At 38.0% G+C, this 20,937-nt stretch overlaps 1 protein-coding gene across 1 annotated transcript in view; it reads left to right on the top strand.

Moving 5' to 3' along the window:
* Positions 1-209: 209 nt before the first annotated feature.
* Positions 210-20,937, top strand: part of LOC149823148 (RNA polymerase II C-terminal domain phosphatase-like 2) — a 39,636-nt gene continuing 18,908 nt past the window's right edge. The window contains exons 1-16 of the mRNA XM_090018684.1: positions 210-735; positions 818-1,288; positions 1,605-1,818; positions 3,636-3,793; positions 3,884-3,954; positions 4,105-4,210; positions 4,312-4,395; positions 4,540-4,579; positions 4,662-5,029; positions 5,157-5,220; positions 12,509-12,642; positions 12,756-12,809; positions 13,156-13,252; positions 13,489-13,715; positions 13,835-13,918; positions 14,134-14,199. Coding sequence (XP_089874810.1) covers positions 472-735; positions 818-1,288; positions 1,605-1,818; positions 3,636-3,793; positions 3,884-3,954; positions 4,105-4,210; positions 4,312-4,395; positions 4,540-4,579; positions 4,662-5,029; positions 5,157-5,220; positions 12,509-12,642; positions 12,756-12,809; positions 13,156-13,252; positions 13,489-13,715; positions 13,835-13,918; positions 14,134-14,199 — 2,502 coding nt within the window. The 5' untranslated portion in view covers positions 210-471. The remainder of the gene's footprint in view (positions 736-817; positions 1,289-1,604; positions 1,819-3,635; positions 3,794-3,883; positions 3,955-4,104; positions 4,211-4,311; positions 4,396-4,539; positions 4,580-4,661; positions 5,030-5,156; positions 5,221-12,508; positions 12,643-12,755; positions 12,810-13,155; positions 13,253-13,488; positions 13,716-13,834; positions 13,919-14,133; positions 14,200-20,937) is intronic.

The raw sequence follows: 20,937 nt of genomic DNA, 5'->3' as shown, positions 1-20,937 counted from the left end.
AATCAAACTTCGGTTTCACTTTAAATATGACTTAATTATACATTCAACTTTCAATTGATCATTAAATTAAATAAAATTATTGAATTAAATTTATCAAAATTAATCAAAAACTAAATTCAATCAGTAAATGCACATAAAATTCATATTTAATTTATTTATAACTGTCAACAATTTTGGAGTATTTGAAAATTACCCATGATTTTACATCAGCGAAGGGCTGCGTCTAAACTTTTCGATGGAAACGGAAAGGCGACACAAAATTGGCGGGTAGAGGTAGAGAGAGAAGCAAAGAAGGGCGCATCTCCTCCCTCTTGTCTTGATTTTTTTTTTTTTTGTAAAAGGGAAACCCTAATTCCCCGTTCTTCTTTGCCGAGCGTTTTCTCTCTTCCCCTCCACCGATTCCTCATATCGCTTCCCTCCCATCGATTCCTCCCTCGAACAATCACATCTCCGTCGAATCCGCTCGTTTAAATGCTCCATCGAGGGCTCAAATCGACCGTCTACCACGGCGATACTCGTTTAGGCGAGGCCGACGCCTTCCCTCAAAACCCTATTCTCCAACCCTCTTCCCTCGCAGAGATTCGCGTCACTGGTCTCTCTCCTCCCGGCGAGAGATGCTACCCTCTGGCCATCCTCCAGGCCATCTCCGCCTCTGGTCTTTTCTTCAAACTCGAATCCAAATCTCCTCCCGTCGATTTATTCCGTCTCCACGCCGCTTGCTTCCATGAGCGCAAGGTAGTCGCTTTCTCGGAGTAGAATCGAGAGAGTTCTCGTTTCTTTCTGACTGCTAATCATGTTTTCTTGTTTTCGTTTGCAGACCGCCGTCGTCATGCTCAGGGACGAAGAGGTGCATTTGGTGGCAATGCCGAGTAGGAGGGAAAAGTTCTTGTGCTTCTGGGCTTTTACCGTGACTAAGGGCCTCTACAACTCTTGTTTGGGGCTGCTCAACCTCAGATGCTTGGGTATCGTCTTCGACCTCGACGAGACGTTAATCGTCGCCAACACAATGAAGTCATTCGAGGACAGGATCGACGCTCTGCAGCGGAAGCTCAACTGCGAGAACGAGCCTCAGCGTGTTGCCGGAATGTCCGCGGAGATCAAAAGGTACATCGAGGATAGGGCGTTCCTGAGGCAGTATACCGAGAGTGATCAGGTAATTGACAGCGGGAAGTTGTTCAAGGTTCATCCCGAGGAGGTTCCTCCACTTCCCGACAATCACGACCGCGTCTTTCGTCCGATTATAAGATTGCCAGACCGAAACATCATCCTGACTCGCATCAATCCCGAGGTGGCGCTACTCTTCCCTAGTTTTTTTTCCTTGCTTTCACCCTTAAGGGTGTTAGAATGGGTGTTCGATTGCTCCCTTTTATCCAGGAAAAGTAGGTTTAGTAGGGAAATTGCATTTTATTCCACAATGCACATTTTCAACTTACACTACATTATGGATAAGTTGGCGGGCCCTTGAGAAAAACTGAGATATCCTAGTTTTCTAGATAAGCGTGGCCAAGCAGTCCGTTACAGTTATTGAATTGGGTTTCTTCTATTAATGTTACTTTCTGTCCTGCCATTACACGGATTTTGATTGGTTCGAGTATAAAATTCAGGTTCGTGATACTAGTGTGCTTGTTCGATTACGTCCTGCATGGGATGAACTCAGGAGTTATCTGACTGCTCAGAAAGGCCGCAAACGTTTCGAGGTGTATGTGTGCACCATGTCAGAAAGAGATTATGCTCTTGAGATATGGAGGCTTCTTGACCCTGAAGCACATTTGATAAGTTCAAAGCAGCTATTGGATCGTGTCGTGTGTGTAAAATCAGGTTAGCAGTTAAAATGTTTGATTCTCGATTCTCCTAAAGGTGTAGCAGTATACTTTTTAACTGTACTTCTGCCTAGTGCAAGACATTGGAATTCAAACCGGTGTGTGACTGTGCTACTTAAGGACTGGTTGATTTGGGTTGTTTTGGTCTTGGGACATGGTTGGTTTGTTAAGGGATGTAACTATTGACTTGTATCTGGCAAATCCATAAGCATGTATGGTTTATGTGCTATTCCTTGCAAATTGAGTTGTAGTTTCCTTTTGGTCTGCACGACTTTTGAGGCCATTGTTGTATTTTACTATGAACATTGTATTAGTTAACCATTATTGGAGTTGTATGAAGGATGTTACAGAGCATGCTCATGCCCACAATCCTATTTTGCAAGGTGCCTTGTAGAAGCATTATTAGTGGAGGTTGCCGTTTCTTGTAACCATGGTGAAATTTGGGATGCATGAGATGCTCCCAAGGAGAATAGTTGCTATTTATTACCATTGTCCATAATTATTTGTTTGGGCAATATGTGAAGTCTTTTGTTGTCATGCTAAGCTCCAGAGGATAATCATTGCCTTATATATAAAAAGCTTATGTTGGTTTCATTTTGTAGGCGTATTTGGATGTTGGTTTGAAACTCTGTAGATCATCTTCAATGCTATTCATTACCTAGTCACAGTTTTTCTTTTGATCCCAATTATTTTCTGTCTGGCATTGATAGTTAGTACAGCTTAGATGGATTTTGACTAGGCATGTCAATCTATTCTGTAGTTTTTTCATGGTCACATGGTTGGAACAATCTTGGTGTTGCAAATTGAATGTCACAGAATCTCTGACTAGCTAATGGTCGGATACATAGTACAGGTGATGGGATTTTCATGGTATTTGTCTTTCTGGACTTTGGACTGGGCTGGTAAAAATGAAGTAAAGTTAGTATCAAGCTCGTAGCGGTTAAAAGATGAGGTGATCTTCCATCCTCCAAAATCCAGATCATGAAGATCATAACTCCATCAACTACTTTCATTTTGAGTTGAAAAATTGTCCTATCAATTCTCTACCTTGGCTTATGTTCCACTCTCTTGTTCTTCATATTTGTCTTCCTTTTATTTCCTGATGGTTCACAACTCTCTCTCTCTCTCTCTCTCCATGGACATATTCCTGGCATTTTAATTTGTCGCAAATCCGTAACATTCCTTCAATTATTTCATTAATAGATAACTCACTGGAGTAGGAACCTTTGAACATTGTCCAAGCCCCAAAACACACAAAGTAAGTTATGAACAACGAAGTACTGAAATAAATGAGTCAGGTCTGTTCCCAATTCTAGATCCAGTCCATGAGATTTATATCCCTGGCTGTTTTATATTGGTTGCGAATGGATGTTGTCTAGTGAAAGTTTCTTTTTCTTAGTATTTTTTTATACCCTAGTACTTGCAAAGTTTGTCCACCAACCTTCTTGTGGCAATATTTGGAGTCTGAAATATCCATTATTTCTGTGTTGCTGAAGGTTTGTGTGTTGCTGAATCTAAGTTGGTGCTATGTGATGCTTTATACCAGAGAACGAAGTTGCTTTGTTTGTCTTGCCATGTTTTACTTGAGTTGTTTTTCAGGCATTTTCTGTTCTTTAGATATTAAGTCCTGTTTGAATATTAGTCCAAATATGTGGATTCTTTCATTGTTGTCATAGTTATTCATCCATCACCACCTTGTATGGTTATTATGAAAATGAAGACTTCAAAACATCTTTATGTTCTGCTGACAAGTATGTTTACTTGTTTTTTTTCTATAATAATGTACTTTCTTTTGGGGTTATGTACACATACTAGGTGCAAGGAAGTCATTGGTTAATGTCTTCCAGGATGGCGTTTGCCATCCAAAGATGGCAATGGTAATTGATGATCGGTTGAAGGTTTGGGATGATAAGGATCTACCTCGAGTTCATGTTGTTCCTGCGTTTGCTCCATATTACGCTCCTCAGGCAGAGGTATATAGTATATACATGCTTTAGTTGAAATCTCAATATAAAGTGTAATGTCATTTTCCATTACTGATGAATCTGTATGCTGCTCTACAGACAGCAAATGCTGTTCCAGTTTTATGTGTTGCAAGAAATGTAGCTTGTAATGTAAGAGGGGGCTTCTTCAAGTAAGTCCACCAGCAATATAGCTGGTTATACAGTGTTCTATACCGTTATAATATGCGATTCTTTTAGTTGCTTATTTGGAGTTTGGGGTTTGGGCACATTTTTCTACTGCATCATTGTCCTTTTCTTTTTTCTTCGTCTATTTATCACAGAGAATTTGATGAGAATCATTTAAGAAGTGTTTGTGAGATATATTATGAAGATTCAGTGTCAGACCTGCCATCTGCACCTGATGTGAGCAACTATTTGATGACAGAGGTAACCATAGACAATTTTTTGTTTTTGTTTTCCAAGTGACATTTGGTTTTCTCCATAGACTTAAATAATCTCTACCATGTTGGTTGTGAATGGGAAGTCAGGACTCTAGTATGATAACTATTGGCAATTTGCCTGTGTCTGAAGGCATGAATGACACTGAAGTTGAAAGGAGAATTAGTAGATTGGTAGGTCATAATCAAGGATGCTGTTCTTTTTTTCTATCACATTTTAACTGGACAAATTATTGGAACAAAAACAAAATTTTCAGTTTTACTGGATCTTAATAGGGATTCTGTCTTTTGATTGTTGGCATTCTCTATTGGTTTCAGGATCAGAAATTGAGCTCTGATGCTACGATATCAGGACAGAGTAAGAATTGTTATTGTTATGTACTTGCATAATCTCTTCTCTTTTCATATTCTTTGTTTTTTCTCTTTGTATCATCCTTCAGGGCCAACATTTCCTGGCACATTTGCAAGAGATGAGCGGGGGTTTGTTCTTGATCCTGATACAAGAAGACGACTCCTTATTCTTCAACATGGGCATGATGCTCGTGCTCAGAAGCCAGTTGATTCTTCTACCGCATCAGTGCCTACTGCAGAACTACTGGAACCAGATGGACAAGCCCATGGGGGCTGGCTGGTCATAGAGGATGACAAGAACTCAGGACAGCTACAGGGGCAGGTGTCAGGATTAGCCCTAGAATCCAATGCCTTGGAATCTGGCAAGCAGCATGCTCAACATTCTTCCTTTTCTCATGGCATTGAGACTTCCATTTCCTCCGAAAGACCTCAAATATCTCAAGAAAAATTAGGAGAGGTCTGTAGCACATGAGTTTGTTTTAGGCTGTTTATCATATTTATTGCTAGCTACCAATATGTTATGTACAGGTACTGATCTAACAATTGCACTAAAGTCCTGCCAATTAAATCTGACTCATCTGTAGGGACTTCTTGGAGATGATTGGCCACACCAAAATCATGTACAGTCAAGTTATTCTTCCTCTTTAGGTGCTTGCTTTATCTGCATGGCTCCTGATGAATTTCACTCGGTTCACTTTCCAGTCACTTCTCTGTTTTACAGCACACAGTCTTTGGTTGCTACATGTTCTCAATTTAGTGTGTGCAAGGCAAATCTTGTTCAATTTGTTGATAATGATTCAAATAAGGGTTCTAACTTCAGAAAATTTAAATTTAGAGAAGTAACATTGAGTGTGTCTATGGCTATGTCACATGGGTGCGGCACTTTCAAAAACCTTGGGTGCGGCAGGGGCAAAAATGTAAAAATAAATAAATAAATAAAAAAAAATATATATATATATATAGAAGGGAGGTCCGGGTGGTTCCCCCTGGCGTGGGTCCCGCTGCACGGTCAGCGGGCGGGGGGTTATAGGGGGGCAGCCCCCCCCCCCCCCCCCTCAAAGATTTTTTTTTTAAAATTCCGCAGCCCATTTCATAGGGCAAAATTTAAAAAAAAAATCCAAAAAATGGACCGAAATGACCCTCGGTGTGGTCAACGCACCCAGGGTCGGGTTGACCGCACCCGGTTCTGCACCCGCGTCGACGCGGGTACGGCACCCTGCTAGCCGAATCCCTGTGACATAGGTCTATGGTCATCTTGCTTGCTTATGCCCCAGCTAGATCAGATGGCTTGCTGGTAATAAATAGCATTCCTTGATGCTGCCAGATAGCTGTCTGGTTTAGTCATTATTTGGTGCTACATTATAGATTTGTATATCCTCTAAGCTATGTCACGTAAGTGTGGGTGCGACACAGCAGTTTCAAAAAATTGGGTGTGGATATATATATATATGTGTGTGTATGTGTGTGTGTGTATACTACCCTCATGAGTATTTTTATTCTTTTCAGTTTTTTTGCACATCTAACCCTCCAGATATGATCTACATATCAAGTTTAGTAGAAACTGACCTTTGAATCATGCTTTTCTAATGTATATGTCAGATTTTACTAGCGTTGAAAAATCAATGGCCTACAATCTACCAAATTTTCAAACCTCAAAAAACATGTTTTTATGTTGAAAAACTATGATCCAAAGGTTGATTCCTACTATTTTGACTATGTTGAACACATCCATGATGCTAGATTTGGCCAAAACAACCTCTTCCTATGAGTTCCAACTATGGGGTTCTTTACCCATGAGGGTAGCAAATGCTATCCCTATATATATGTGTGTACATATGTATGTATATAATATAGATAAAATTGGACTTGGTTTGGGTTAACTGACTGTAGTTTCAGAAAAAATGGATCAACATATCATGGTTTATAATCGTCATTGAACTGCCAAGTTTTTAAGAAGAAAGAAGAAAAGGAACAAGTGGTGAACTATGTCACAGGGATTCGGCCAGACAAGTGCCGCACCTGTGTCGACGCGACGCGGGTGCGTGTGTGGCACCCGGTGCGGTCAACCCGACCCTGGGTGCAGTCAACACACCCAGGGTCATTTTTTGGATTTAAAAAAAAAATTCTGGGCTGCGGAATCAAAAACCCAAACTTTTTCGCGAAAAATGATCAAAAGATGGAAAAAAGAAAACTCACTAAATTCTGAGAGGACCAACATGAAGATGAAGATGGAGGAGATGAGGGTGATGAGCCCTCCGGAGAGCATCCTGTTGTAGAAGTCCTCGTTGATCTTCGGGTAGGCGTCGAGATTCCGGAGCTTGTTCATCATCTCCATGGCCCTCTCGGCCGCCTGAAAACAGGTAAGCTGGGAATTCCGGCGAGGGAATCTAGGGTTTCCGCTCTCTCCCCACAACCCTCTTCCTCTCCCTCTTTATTTTGCCGGTAGAGCTATCGTGAAATACTCTCCTTCTCCTATTTTTTTGTCCTTTTTTACATACGAAATTCCTTTTTTGGGGGTTTATTTATTATTTGCCTTCTATATGAGGGTTGACATTTTTTCGAACGGTACGATCCCGTGATGATGTATGACCCAAAGGTCAAGTCCAAGAACTCACGAGTCATGACCACAGTTGTCATTGGTTGGTGGATCAGATATCCGATTCAGACACAGGAAGGTGTGAGCTCCCAGGTAGCATGCAATGAGGTTCAGATTCGGGTTCGAATTACATCGGGTAGAGGAGACCTTCAAGGCAGCTCAAACTCATCCCACGTAATTGAAAATAAAAAGTATTAAAAGGTATTATTTCAATTAAAAAGTTATATACATAGCTCACAAGGGCTATCCTTTTCTGACTAAGGGCTACCATAGTTGTCATTTGACATGGGATGACCATGGTACATACGGGTGGGCAACCGGCCCAGCAGTCTGATGGGCTAAGCCTACCCGGCTCAGGCCCGGTTTGGGTCATGATTTTAGAAACCCCATCTGTTATATACGTGAGATGGGCTAGGGCTAGCCCGCCGGCTATCGGGGTCATTTTAGTCCATTTTTTAGATTTAAAAAAAAAATCTTGGCTGCGGGTACCCCCGACCCCCTTCTATATATATATATATATATATATATATATATATATTTTGCCGAACCCCCCGCACCCAAGGTTTTTGAAAGTGCCGCACCCGCACCCGCACCCAGACCCATGTGACATAGGTGGTGAAATGAAAGGATGACTTTATATGTATTAACCTTTTATGAAATGTTACATGCCCATACAAAGTTCATCCACTTGTGTCTGAACTATTGTCACATATTTTGAAAAATATTGTGATATTATCAGCTATTTCAAGGTAGCCGATAATATAGAGAATATATCGTGATATTTTCAAAATATCGTGATATTTTTTAGAAAATTTCTTTATTTTTTTAAATTTGAAGTTTACATTTCCTATTTTTTTTGTTTCTTTTATATTTTTAAAACCTTTAAAACATGTTTCTTTATATTTTTGAATGAAAAATAATGCAAAAGTTATTATTTTCTTAGCTTTTTTGTTGTTATTTACATTTTTTCAATTTTTAAACTCCTAAGATTTATCAACTTTTGAAAATCTCTCTGAGAAATCGAGAAATTACCTTTAACGATACGAGTGACTATGGTCTGAACCAATGTTGTGAAAAGCATTGTGGCGTAGCATAGTGCTCCACCAAAAACTGAAGCGATCAAAATTTTTTTTCTTTAATTTTAAAAAACCTTTAAAAATATCTACAAATATAAATAAATACTAGAAATGCTTTATTTATAAAGTAACAATCAATAAGAAAAAGAAAATTGCAAAATTAACATTTTTTTTCTTCTTCTATAGAAAATTGCAAATATAAATAGTTTTTTTCCTTTTTGTCTCTCTCTCTCTTTCTTTTTCTTTCTTTCTTCCATTCTTTCTTTTTTCCTTTCTTCCTTCCTTTTCTTTTTTCCTTTCTTTCCTTCCATTTCTTTCTTTCTTCCTTCTTTCTTTCTTTCCTTTCTTTTCTTTTCCTTCTTTCTTTTCCTTTCTTTTTCTTTCTTTTCTTTCTTTTTTTCCTTTGTTGCGCTATTTACTTGCACCTCAAGGCGCAGACGGCCTCACCTCAATGCAAGGCACGCTATTTGCGCCTTGAGGCGCATTTTTGATAACTATGGTCTGAACTCAGATTTTATAAAAGGTTAAAATTTTACATTTATAAAATCTAACACTGTTTTCTCTTGTTTAGGCTTTAGACAGACCATGGACTCAAATTTCAACAATGGGAAAAGGCTGCTGTCTTATGATTCTAAAATCTCCTTTTTCACACTCAAATGTGGAAGTGGAACACACTAAACTTCCAAACTTCTTTTTCCTTTTTGACATGATATGATTATGAAATTTATCTGCAATAGGACTAAAACAGCCTTACATTTATTGTCTATTTTCCCATTATGTCTATTCTAAAATTTCAGTGGTGTTCCTATGTTCCTCATTACCAAAAGTTCAGGACCATCCTTGTATATTTTCAAACCTTTAGTAGTTTCCATGAAGTCTCAAAGTTCCTTAAACTGGATAATGTATTTATGCACATGGAGATGGTGGAGGTCGCTAGCGTGGCGGTTCACCTGGAAAGAGAGAAATAGTAGAATGTTCGAGGACAAAAGTCTAACCCTCTTGCTATCTACTGTTGTATCCAAGTTTCCACTATACTTTGCAGAGTCTCTGTGGAAGGGAGAAGATATCTCCCGGATTTGTCCCACGCAAATTGGGATCTCTTAACATCAACCAAAACCATCTGTATTTGGTTCATTTACCGTGCTTCTTTGCTGTGCCATTTCTCATTGCTTGATTTACTTTCACATTAATAAATTCCTCAGATTTTCCTCCAAAAATAAAAGATACTGCCAACAAATCTATCATACTCGATCCAAGTATGATGTTTTTTTGAGTCTGCAAAGTGTTTTTCTTCAGCACACCAGAAAGTCTGAGAATTGTTTTCAATAATTGAAACATTTGGAAAGATCCAAAAGATTGGAAGCCTATATTCTTTTTTACAGATTCTGATTTTTTATGTATGGAAGGCTCAATGGGGAGGTGTTATAGATATTTTGGAAGTTAGGCTTTGCTTCTATTTGATCAGCCACAATCTGGTCTTTCTACCTGCTTATAACTGTTTGAAAAAATTTAAATAGTGCACACTTGCTTTCTTTAAACTTCAGTTTGATTTCCAATTTCTGGTTTTGTGCATAGTTGACTCTGGTTTGCACTTGTCTTTACGATTGTTTTGGCTCAAAGTGCAAGATGTAGAAATTCAGTTGGTAGTCCTATTGGAGATTGTAAATCTGGTTTCTAATGTAGAACATATGACCCTAGGGACTGAGAGTTTGGCTTAAGGGCAATGTTGGGATTTGATGTAGATATCAGATATATTTTCTTGCTAAATGTTTTACTTGTTCTGTTATATGTGATGCCGTGTATGTTGGGCATGTTTCAGTTCTCTATTCTCTGTAGCATTTCCATGATATTTGCATTGATCCTTGTCTCAACCGAAGAAAAAATCCATGATAGGATTTTGTAGTTTTTCATCTCTCACTCTTCATGTTTTTTACTATATTCCTCAACTGCTTTTGTTCTTTCTTCTCCATCAAGAGTTTTTATTTCTCTTTTTTCAACCATTGTAATCTTTGGATCCGGTTCCGGTATTGAACCCTAGATATACCCCCAAAGTCCCTTCCCTTTGATGTGTGCTTCCATATTTTCGGCCCAAACTGTTAAAATATGATGTATATACATATATATATATATATATATATAGATTACAACACATACACATATATATTATCATATATATTTCTATGTGTCTATCTACATATATAAATATATATATTTATTTTGTAAATACCTGATAGGGGTATTTCTGTCATTTCACATGTACACACATATTCTAGATATGCTTTCTCCTTCTTTTTCCCTTTATTCTTTTTCTTTTTTACCTTTTTTTTTTGTTTTTCCTTTTTTTATTGTTGGAGAGGGGTCCACATAGAGTCGTTGGACCCCTCCAACGGTCATAAATATGACCGTTGGAGGGGCTCCAACGACTCTATGGGAGCCCCTCCTTGGGTCCCTTGCTGTGTATAAATAAGGGGCATGACCCCATGTATTACTTCAAGCTTCTTATGAAGCATTTTATGAGTGAAATATATTTTTTTACTTCTTTGTGTGTTTGACCACTTTTTGTGGTTTTATTTTGCCCATTTGTGGCCTCTTGTGTATGTGCGTGCTTCCGTGCTTTCTCTTGGAGATTTCATCTCTCTCATTTGGCACTTCATTACATGGTATCAGAGCATAATACATGGGGTCATGCCCCTTATTTATACACAACAAGGGACCCAAGGAGGGGCTCCCATAGAGTCGTTGGAGCCCCTCCAACGGTCATATTTATGACCGTTGGAGGGGTCCAACGACTATGTGGACCCCTCTCCAACAATAAAAAAAGGAAAAACAAAAAAAAGGTAAAAAAGAAAAAGAATAAAGGGAAAAAGAAGGAGAAAGCATATCTAGAATATGCGTGTACATGTGAAATGACAGAAATACCCCTATCGGGTATTTACAAAATAAATATATATATTTATATATGTAGATAGACACATAGACATATATATGATAATATATATGTGTATGTGTCGTAATCTATATATATATATGTATATACATCATATTTTAACACAAACATGATAGTTTGACCCATTGATCTTAAAGCCAAGAGAAAAGTGAGAATCTTTTTCTGCCATGGAGAAGTATACGAGAGAGAGAAAACTTCAAGAATAGAGGCTCTTACCACAAAGGGTCTTTTAAGCTCACTAGAAGAGATGAATTGCACTTAGAAGTGGATTGCAAGAGCTTTCCATGCCAAAAAGGAGAGATTAAGAAAGCACACTCTTTTCAAAGGAACCACTGGAGTATGGCGAAACACGAGCTATACTTTCATCGACCTTGCTTTTATACCATGTGAAAATGTCTTCAAAGAGACAATGTGCACAAACACACCAAATCTTCAATATATAATGTGTGCACAAAAGCACAAAAGAGAACTTGAAACAAGTGTGCTCAAAGGCACAATACATAAATGAGAACACAAATGCTCAAATGCATAAAAAATAAGAAAAATCATTATTGAAGTGAATTGGAGTTTTCCTAGAAATCTTAAACAATACAAAGGGGGTTCACCCCTATATATAATCCAGAAGGAGCAAAGGAGGGGCTCCAAAGTAGACGTTGGAGCCCCTCCAATGGTTAGAAATCTAACCGTTGGATGGGTCCCAACGTCTATTTGTAGGGCCCCTCAAGAATGGAAAAAAAGAAAAGAAAAGAAAAAATAAATTACAAACATATTAAAAAAGAGGAATATGCGTAAAAGAGTGAAAAGACAAAATTACCCTTATCAGATATTTCAAAAGGAATATACTTTATATATATATATATATATATATATATATATATATATATATATTTTAACACCCCTAATGGGCATAACCTATTACAAGGACTGAAATGACTAAAATACCCCTAATGAGTATTTACCTATTACATGATTATAAATAAAATATATATATACATATATATATATATACATATATATATACATATATATATATATATATGAATATATATGTATAAAATATATATATACATGTACAACTTAACAGATATCTACTGTATATTTTAATCACGAGGTTTAATCTCTAGTTTTTTTAGTCTCTGCCTTTGTTCCTTGTGTTGTCAATTGTTGCCTCTTCCTTGTGGCCTTGGAGGCGTTTCTTGTTCTATTTTATTTTATGTGATTGTTGCTTGTATTAAGTGTGTCTTTTGATTAGTTTTTGCATTGGTGCTCGATTTTTTTTAGATTATTTATTTAAATGATTTTTTCTCTTCTTGAAAGATGATAAGCTGCCTTCATCACAAACATACACCAATAACAACGAGCCTCATGTGGCAGCTGGACTAGTCTCAGAACAATCACCTTCTGTGTCTGTTGGAGTTTTAAGAGAAATTGGACTAAGGTGTGGCTTGCAGGTATTTATTTGAAAGCATAACCATTTTAATTTTAATGCTTGTGTGCTGCTTCATCGGCCGTCAAATATGTAGTTCTTTTCTTACTTTCGCAACACCATTTTTCTTTGTTTTAGATTGAGTTCAAATCAGTCTCTATTACCAATACGGAGCTCCAGTTTTCTGTTGAGGTCAGTGTATAGGATTACCCAATTACATGCATTCATTGTGTTTTCAATTTCAATTATTTGCTGCTTCCTGCTTTCAAATTTTAGAATTAATCCTTTTTATAACTTTTTAATAATTCTGAGGAAGCACATTCTGAAATTAATAAATTACTGGTCTCTTTTGTCATTTAGTCTCTATATTGTCTTCTTCCTCAATTACTGCTATTCCAGAATATGGAGCCTTTCTGCATGCATCCTTGTAGGTCTAGTTGTGTTCATGCATTTGAATGATTATGGTACATCTGTTTAAACCTACTGTCCAACACTATTAGTTTCTTTTATTATTTCTCACTCAAATTCACCCATTCAGGTTTTGTTTACTGGAGAAAAGATTGGCGAAGGAACAGGCGTAACAAAGCAAGAAGCTGAATACCAAGCTGCTGAAAATGCCCTTCAAAATTTGGCAAGTAGGATATGGTTATTTGCTTTACCAATTGTATGGCTTCCTTGGAAGAAAGTTCTTCCTTTTGAACTATGAGTTCAGTTGAATGTGGTGGCACCATGTTACCCACTTTGTTTTGGACTTCTGTTTGTTGTATTCTATTTGGTTGCTTTTCTGACATAACAAAAAAACTGAAATGATATCTATGGTGCTGTTTGGTGTTGTATGCAGCCATAATTTCCATTTTTATTGTCAGTGCAGAAAAATATGTTGCACATATTTCTAATGATAATGGAGCTGTTGATGGCGAATCAAATAAGTTTTTCATTCAAAATGAAGTTGGATCTTTATTGGACATACATGGATCTTCTAGAGCAGAGAAAGTGGCTGGGGAAGAAGCTTTATCCAGTACAAGTACAGTGGAACACTTGGAAGCATTTGACAAATCTAAAAGAATATCCAACGTCATATCTACTCTTAAAGAATTAGTAAGAAACTCAGAGTTATTTACTAATTCTATGATTTTCGTGCGCTTTTCAAATGTAGTTTAAAAGATCTAATTTTTATTCATGTACTCATCGGTTGCAAGAGATTTTTTTTCTTGCAGTGCATGATGGAAAACCTTATGCCTGTTATCAATGATATGCCTCCCCCTTCCATCACACTGAATAAAGGAGAATTTTATGCTCAGGTAAGATATATCTGATATGGGCATTAAGCTTTTCGGACCTTTTCTATGTTTCATAAACCTATCTTCCTTCCAAGTCTTAATATACAACAGCTACGTGATTTGATACCATTATGATTCTTTTTCATCTTGAAATGAACTTCTAGCTACTTGAGAACATTTTGTGGAATGATCTGAATGACATCTTTCTTTTGCTCTCATCTATTCCTATCGTACAGGTTGAGGTGGCAGGTCGGATTCTTGGGACAGGAAGAGATTCAAACAGAGAACGTGCTCAGCTGAAGGTTATTCATTTCTTTGCTTATATTTTGCTGCATTGACTGTGTGCATCTTCCCTTGTGTTTTGCTGCATTGACTGTATGTGCATTTTACATTTAGAATAATTTCTGCAACCTTGAAGATTTGCTAAGATACGTCTGAATTTTGAATAGTTTGGGTAGAGCTAGACCTGTGCACTGCTAGCAGATGTAGCTAAAATTTGCAACATAAATAATGAACTTTGCAACTAAGACCAAGCTTCCTTTTGTCTTGTAATTCTGAAATTTCGTGGGTAACAACCTTTTGAACAAAAATGCATAGCAAGCGGCATACATAAATTATAGCATGCAAAAGCAGAATCAGATGTCAGGAGTAAGAATGTGATGTTTGTTGCTGATCTCTGATAGCAACCATATGCACCTATTGTTTTGGTCAGATTTGTTGAGCATACAGTATCTTCTATGTTGCACACCAACAAAACCATACTTTTGACACTATTTGCTTCCAATCATACTGCAACCTAATTGATTGTAGTTCAACCAAGCACAAGTTCCCTTGATCAAACCCAAATATGAGGGGTCATGAACAAGGACCATCACCCCTTTAAATTAGTTGTGCGATAGCCTACCATCTGCAGGGCTCTGTACATAAAGGTAGGGCTGCCATCAGGGTCCACCCAAACCCATCCAAATAACAAGCAATCAGGTTCAGGCTTGAATTTTGGTTGTTGGGCTGGGGAATTGGAGTCCCAAACCTGAGTGATATAATTTAATGGGTATTTGGAATATATTTTTCTAAACATAAAAAATACATAAGAAGACACTTGGCTCAGCTACGTTGGATCGGGTATCCAGTAAATTCATAGCTCAAACCAAACCTGCATGTTACTCGGGTCGGGTTTGGGTCAACCCAAATATTATTTGGGTTGGTTTTTTCTGCACATACCCAAAAATCCATATTCATCTATGTCACCTGGGTACGGGTACGGGTACGGCTGTGGCTGTGGCTGTGGCTGTGGCTGTGGGTACTGGTAGAGAGGGTACGGCATGGCAATTCCAAAAAATATGGGTACGGGGACACGGCTAAATATATACTGAAAAATATATATTATATATCTAAAATATACTGAAAATATATATTATATATCTAAAATATACATTATATATTGAAAATATAATACATAATATAATATAATATTGGACACGGTAAATGCTATGCCGTGTCCAGGTATCAGTACCCATGTTGACATGGGTACGACACCCAAGGTTCCATGTCACGGTAACATAGATATTCAGGCTGGGTGAGTATCCAGCACAAACATGACCAAATTGACAGCCCTATTTAAAGCCATGGGGAGCTAACAAAACCATTAAATGCATCTTTAGTAATTTATATATAAGTGGAACATATATGTGGCTGGATTACACAGCTCATTTTTTTTTGTGAACCATGTTTACCAAAAGCTCCTATTATATCCTTAGACACTTGCTTTTTGGAGCTACTTCTAAAGCCTGCTTCACAAGTTATGAGAGGCACACATCCAAAAACATGGGAATTGTGATTTCCATATGCTTCAATCACCCCATCGAATAAATGGGAGATGTTCCTCGAAAGTTAAGGAAATCTGGTTCCTATAGACATGAAATTTATTTGCCTATTTTAAATGTCATAGATAAAAGTGGTCTTGTATAATTATTACACAAAAGTCATTTTCACTTGTATAAGCTTAAAGTCCTTTTAGGTAATTCATTTAAAACATGTGTAGGTAGAAATATTAGACATATTATGTACTCATATGCATGATAGTTTTCATAGTAGGAAAACTAAATAAGATCTTTGTCTTTGTAGGCTTTATGAATATTGTGTTACTATAGATATTACTACTTTTTAAATCAAGAAGTTTGTTGGTTATGGCGATTTGTATAGTGTGATGACCATTGTATTATTATTTTGATTTTTTTTTGCTTATAAATCTAAACTTATTTGTTTCCTAAACTTTTCTTATACTCTTGTTCCTTCACACACTTCTTTCTTCTAATTCCTTTGTCCTTTTCTCTCTGGCTATCTTCTTGCAAACGATGGGCAACCGATGCATGGTCTAGTACAGTGGCAGAATTGAGTGTTGCCCTTGTGGAGAATTAGAAAGTCATTAATGACTTGCTTGTCTGCTCAGGCCATTGACGTAGTTGTGCTTAATACATTGTGGAAAAACCAACACATTGGAGTATTGAGAATCACAAGAATTGATAATCAAGAAATATTGGCTAGTTTTATTGGTATGTAAATCATATCTCAATGCCAAAGTGCTGCCAGCGATTTGGCTTTGGTTCTTTAATGTGAAGGCATCCAAAGTCAACCTTAGTTGTCAGAAGCAGTGCCTAGGCCCAGGGTTACCGCCTGGGCTTATGGGTCTAGGCAGTAATGCCCTGTTTTCCCGCCTAGGCTGGGGGGACATGGTTGTCATTATCTTTTTGTTTTTTTTCTTCTTCCTCCTGCCCCAAACCCTTTCTTTTTTCTTTTCTCCTTTTCTTCTTGTTCTTTCTTTTTTTCTCTTTAACTTCTCCTTTTCTTCCTCCTCCTCCTTTTGCCCCTCCACCTTCTCTTTTTTCTTTGTCTTTTTCTTCCTTTTTCCCCTTTTTATTTTTCTTTTATTTTTCTTCTTTTTTCTCTTTTGAAATTTTCTTCTTCCTCCTCCTCTCACCCCTTCACACTCTTCTTTTTTTCCTTCTGTTTTATTTTTGTTCTTTACATGTGTGCCCATGTTTTTCACACACATTATATATACAGGATCGACCCAGATCCATACAGCCTGACCCAGGCATGGGACCGGATCTGCACGAGGGGATCGAGGATCGGACTCACGCAGGGGATCCGACCCAGATCATGGTACCAAAGTGCAGGGTTGGGGTACCCCTGCATACCTATTCCAGACGAGGCCAGGCCCGAGCATCTCGGGTCCAACATCAACGAGAAGGCGACTTGGGTCCAGGATCGGACCCGAGACCCGGGTCCAGTTTACTCCTTTATAAACCCTATTCTAGGTTGCGTGGGGGGACTATTGGCATTCTTAAAAGTTTTCTTTTGTTCTATTTTCATGCAGCCGCACGTGCATTGCTGTTCTCTTTTCTTTTTCTGTTCTTCATTCAATCCGATTTCTGTTATTCATTTTTTTTCCTGCTAGTATTTGTTCTCTTTTCATTGTAAGCCCTACAAATCTTGTAATAAACTGTTGCTCGGATCCATTGATCCGAGCCTTTGCTTCAAGTGGCCATTGAGTGATTGTGTGCTGCACGATCGAGCATTGGGAGAGACAGCCCAACGCCAGTTCCACTAGCAGACCAGCGTCGATTCCTCCACTGCATCAAAGGGCGTCAACACAGCACCCATTAACGTGAATCATTGGATTCCTCACTGCATCAATAAGTGTATCTTATATATATATATATATATATATATATATATATATATATATATATATATATATATATATATATATATATATATATATATATATATATATATATAAGATACACAGCAACCCCCCCCCCCCCCCCCCCCCCCCCCCCCACACACACACACACACACACACCAACATCTACCCACACACACATATATACTAGCAAACTAAGAAGTCGGCACATTAACACGTACTGATACACACACTACCAGAAAAGCGAAAAGCATAATGTGAGATAATGGGTCAAAAATGATATAATATTGATATAATTATCATCATTTCTCTTGTGATCTAGCAAATATTAGAAACGTAGTCCCTTATGGAAGGTTCCCTAGCCTTTTGTTCTCTCCAAATTTTCATCATATTTGCATCACGTTGTTGTACTTCATAACCTATGTGTATTACGTAATAGGATCCTGACTGTCTTTCCCTTCTCTGGGTGCTAGAGTCTTGCTTTCATCAACTAGATGGAAATGATCTTGCCTCATTTTTGACATATGTTTGCTGTTGATCATCTTAGTCACGTTATCATATCCCAATTAACCTTGCTATTGACTTAAAGGATTTTTTATGGAATTCTTTGGTCAATATGTTAATGCTTTAATTTGCTACTTACTCTTGAGGATTTTAACAATCTTAGGGTTCTATGGAACATTCTATGAGACAAGGTTGTAGTTTTCATGAGGGCCATTGCTCATTGTGATTAGTGTTTCTGGCTGTCAGCACGGCAGCATGGGTTTAGGTCCTAATAGCAGCCACATCTTGAAGCAGGGGGGAGAAAAAAAGGAAAAAGTAGAGGATTTGGGCTGTCTCCAGTACGTCCCTCCTTATTTCCTGGGATAAGTATGGGATTGCATCGGTATGACTTTTTATGTTTGTATTTCTCATATTGCCTTGGGAGATGTAAAACAACAGTGTTGAAGCTTTACATCTCTCTCTCTCTCTCTCAAACACATACACAAAATATGTTTATGCTTTCATTTTTGTGATGTTCACAACTGCTTAGATTGCCATTATTTATTGCCCTGGTATTTTGCTTTTGATATTAATATTTTCCTCTAAAATGACACAGCAATTTGCAAGTATGGGTTTCAATCTAGTAAACGTTTTTTTGGTGGGGTTCTTGGATTAAAATTTTAATTGCACTTGTTTTTGGGGTTCAAATGATATTCATACATTTATCTCTTGAAAACTTTGGTGCTATAAGGTTGACACTTGGTATGGTGCTGTGTTGCGCAACTAGAAAGTGAGAGGAACAAAGGATTCATGTGCGGAGATGCATATATGTTAAGATGGACATGTAGGGTCATCGTAAAAGATGAGATTAGAATGAATATATCGAAAAACATTTAAGAGTACTGCTAATAAGAGGGAAAAAAAGAAACTGTTGATTGAGATGATTTGACGTGTAGAGACCTATCACAACACCAACATAAAGAAGGTTGACACAATGAAAGTGAAAGAGGAAGACCATTGAAGACTTGGAAGGAGACGATGAGAGGTGATATGAAAGCTTCCGAAGTTGTTCCTCTAGATAGGAAGGATTAGAAGCATGAATTGTAAAGCTGATCCCATGTGGTTGGCATGTTCTTGATGATGATGATGATAATGATGATTTTTATTCATGATTCACAACTCCTTTCAGGTCTTGTGTCATATTGTCTTTATATGTAGATGTTGGGGCTACTATGATTGGCACAGGTTCAACAAATAGGAATCTAAAGTGGTCTATTTTATGAGTCATGCCAGAAGGATGCTATATGGATATGGACAAACGTCTGAGATTTGTGAAAATTAGGACAAAAGGGACATACTGTTAGAATTCCATCTGCACCTTTATTGGAGAGAGAGAGAGAGAGAGAGAGAGAGAGAGAGAGAGAGAGAGAGAAGAATGCGAGAAAGGGGGCCTGCGGCAGTCACGATTTCTGAAAAGAAATCGTGACCTAAAACTTTGTATTTATTTTACATTACAAGGGAGTGGATCCGGGTCTGGTGTATCCAGACCCGATTAAAAAAAAGGTTACAATGTTACAATTACACTGTAATCGGGTCGGATCCTCCTGATCGGGTCGGATCCTCCTATACATAATTTGGATCGGGTAAAAGATTTCCTTGTACCTTTTTCACCCCTCCTCAAGTTGATCATGGTTTTGGACCATGAACAACTTGCTTTTAAGCATCCAAAAACGATCCTTTGTTAACCTTTTGGTAAATATGTCTGCAACTTGTCTCTCAGTACTGACGAACTCAGGCTCAATCTCCTTTTCCTCAACCTTCTGTCTCACAAAGTGTTGGTCGATCTCAATGTGTTTAGCACGACTGTGATGTACTGGATTGAATGACATGCTCATAGCACTTTGATTGCCACATAGCAAAGCAGTGTGGGATATCTTTTCTCCTACTTCTGTTAGTAGATGCCTGACCCATGTGACTTCGGCAACAACAGAAACCATGGATCTGTACTCAGCCTCAGTGCTTGATCTAGCAATAGCTTTTTGTTTTCTGTTACTCTAAGAAACTAAATTTCTTTCAATGAAGACACAATATCCTGACGTAGACCTTCGTTCGTCAGGATTTCCTGCTGCATCACAATACACAATAAGTTCGTGCTCATCTTTGCCATAAGACTATGGTGAATATGTCAATCCATCCCCAATAGTCCCTTTCAAATATCTAAGGATCCTCTTGACCGCTTTCATATGTCCAGTACGTGGCACATGCATGAATTGAGACACTTGATTGACTGAATAAACAATATCAGGTCTAGTAAAAGTGAGGTACTGCAACATTCCTATTATGCTTCGATACCTAGTGGGGTCATCACACATATCTCCATCATGAGCACTAAGTTTTTGATGAAGCACACTCGGAGTTCCTAGAGGTTTGCAGTCTTTCATACCTGCCTTGCTGAGAACATCTACGGTCTACTTGTGCTGAGTGAGTGTCAAGCCATGAGCCTGGTTATCGACTTCTACACCAAGAAAATAATGCAGAACTCCAAGGTCTTTCATTTTGAACCTCTGACCTAGTAAGTCTTTAACTTCTTGAATGTGGCCCGCAAAGTTTCCCATGATGATAATATCATCGACGTAAATTAATAATAGAGTGGTCACAGGCTGGCTTCTAAAAATAAATAATGAGTGGTCCAGCATGGAACGCGAAAATCCATGTTTCTGAATCTCCAACGAGAAGCTATCAAACCAGGAGCGAGATGCTTGCTTCAGACCGTAGATAGCCCTTTTTAACCTGCACACATGGGATTTACAATTTTGTTTTTGATATCCAGGGGGTGTTCCATGTATACTTC

The sequence above is a fragment of the Nuphar pumila genome, chromosome 10, assembly GCF_984573655.1.
Source record: "Nuphar pumila chromosome 10, dmNupPumi1.hap1.1, whole genome shotgun sequence".
Lineage (NCBI taxonomy): Eukaryota > Viridiplantae > Streptophyta > Magnoliopsida > Nymphaeales > Nymphaeaceae > Nuphar > Nuphar pumila.
This window is presented reverse-complemented; position numbering and strand designations above follow the sequence as displayed.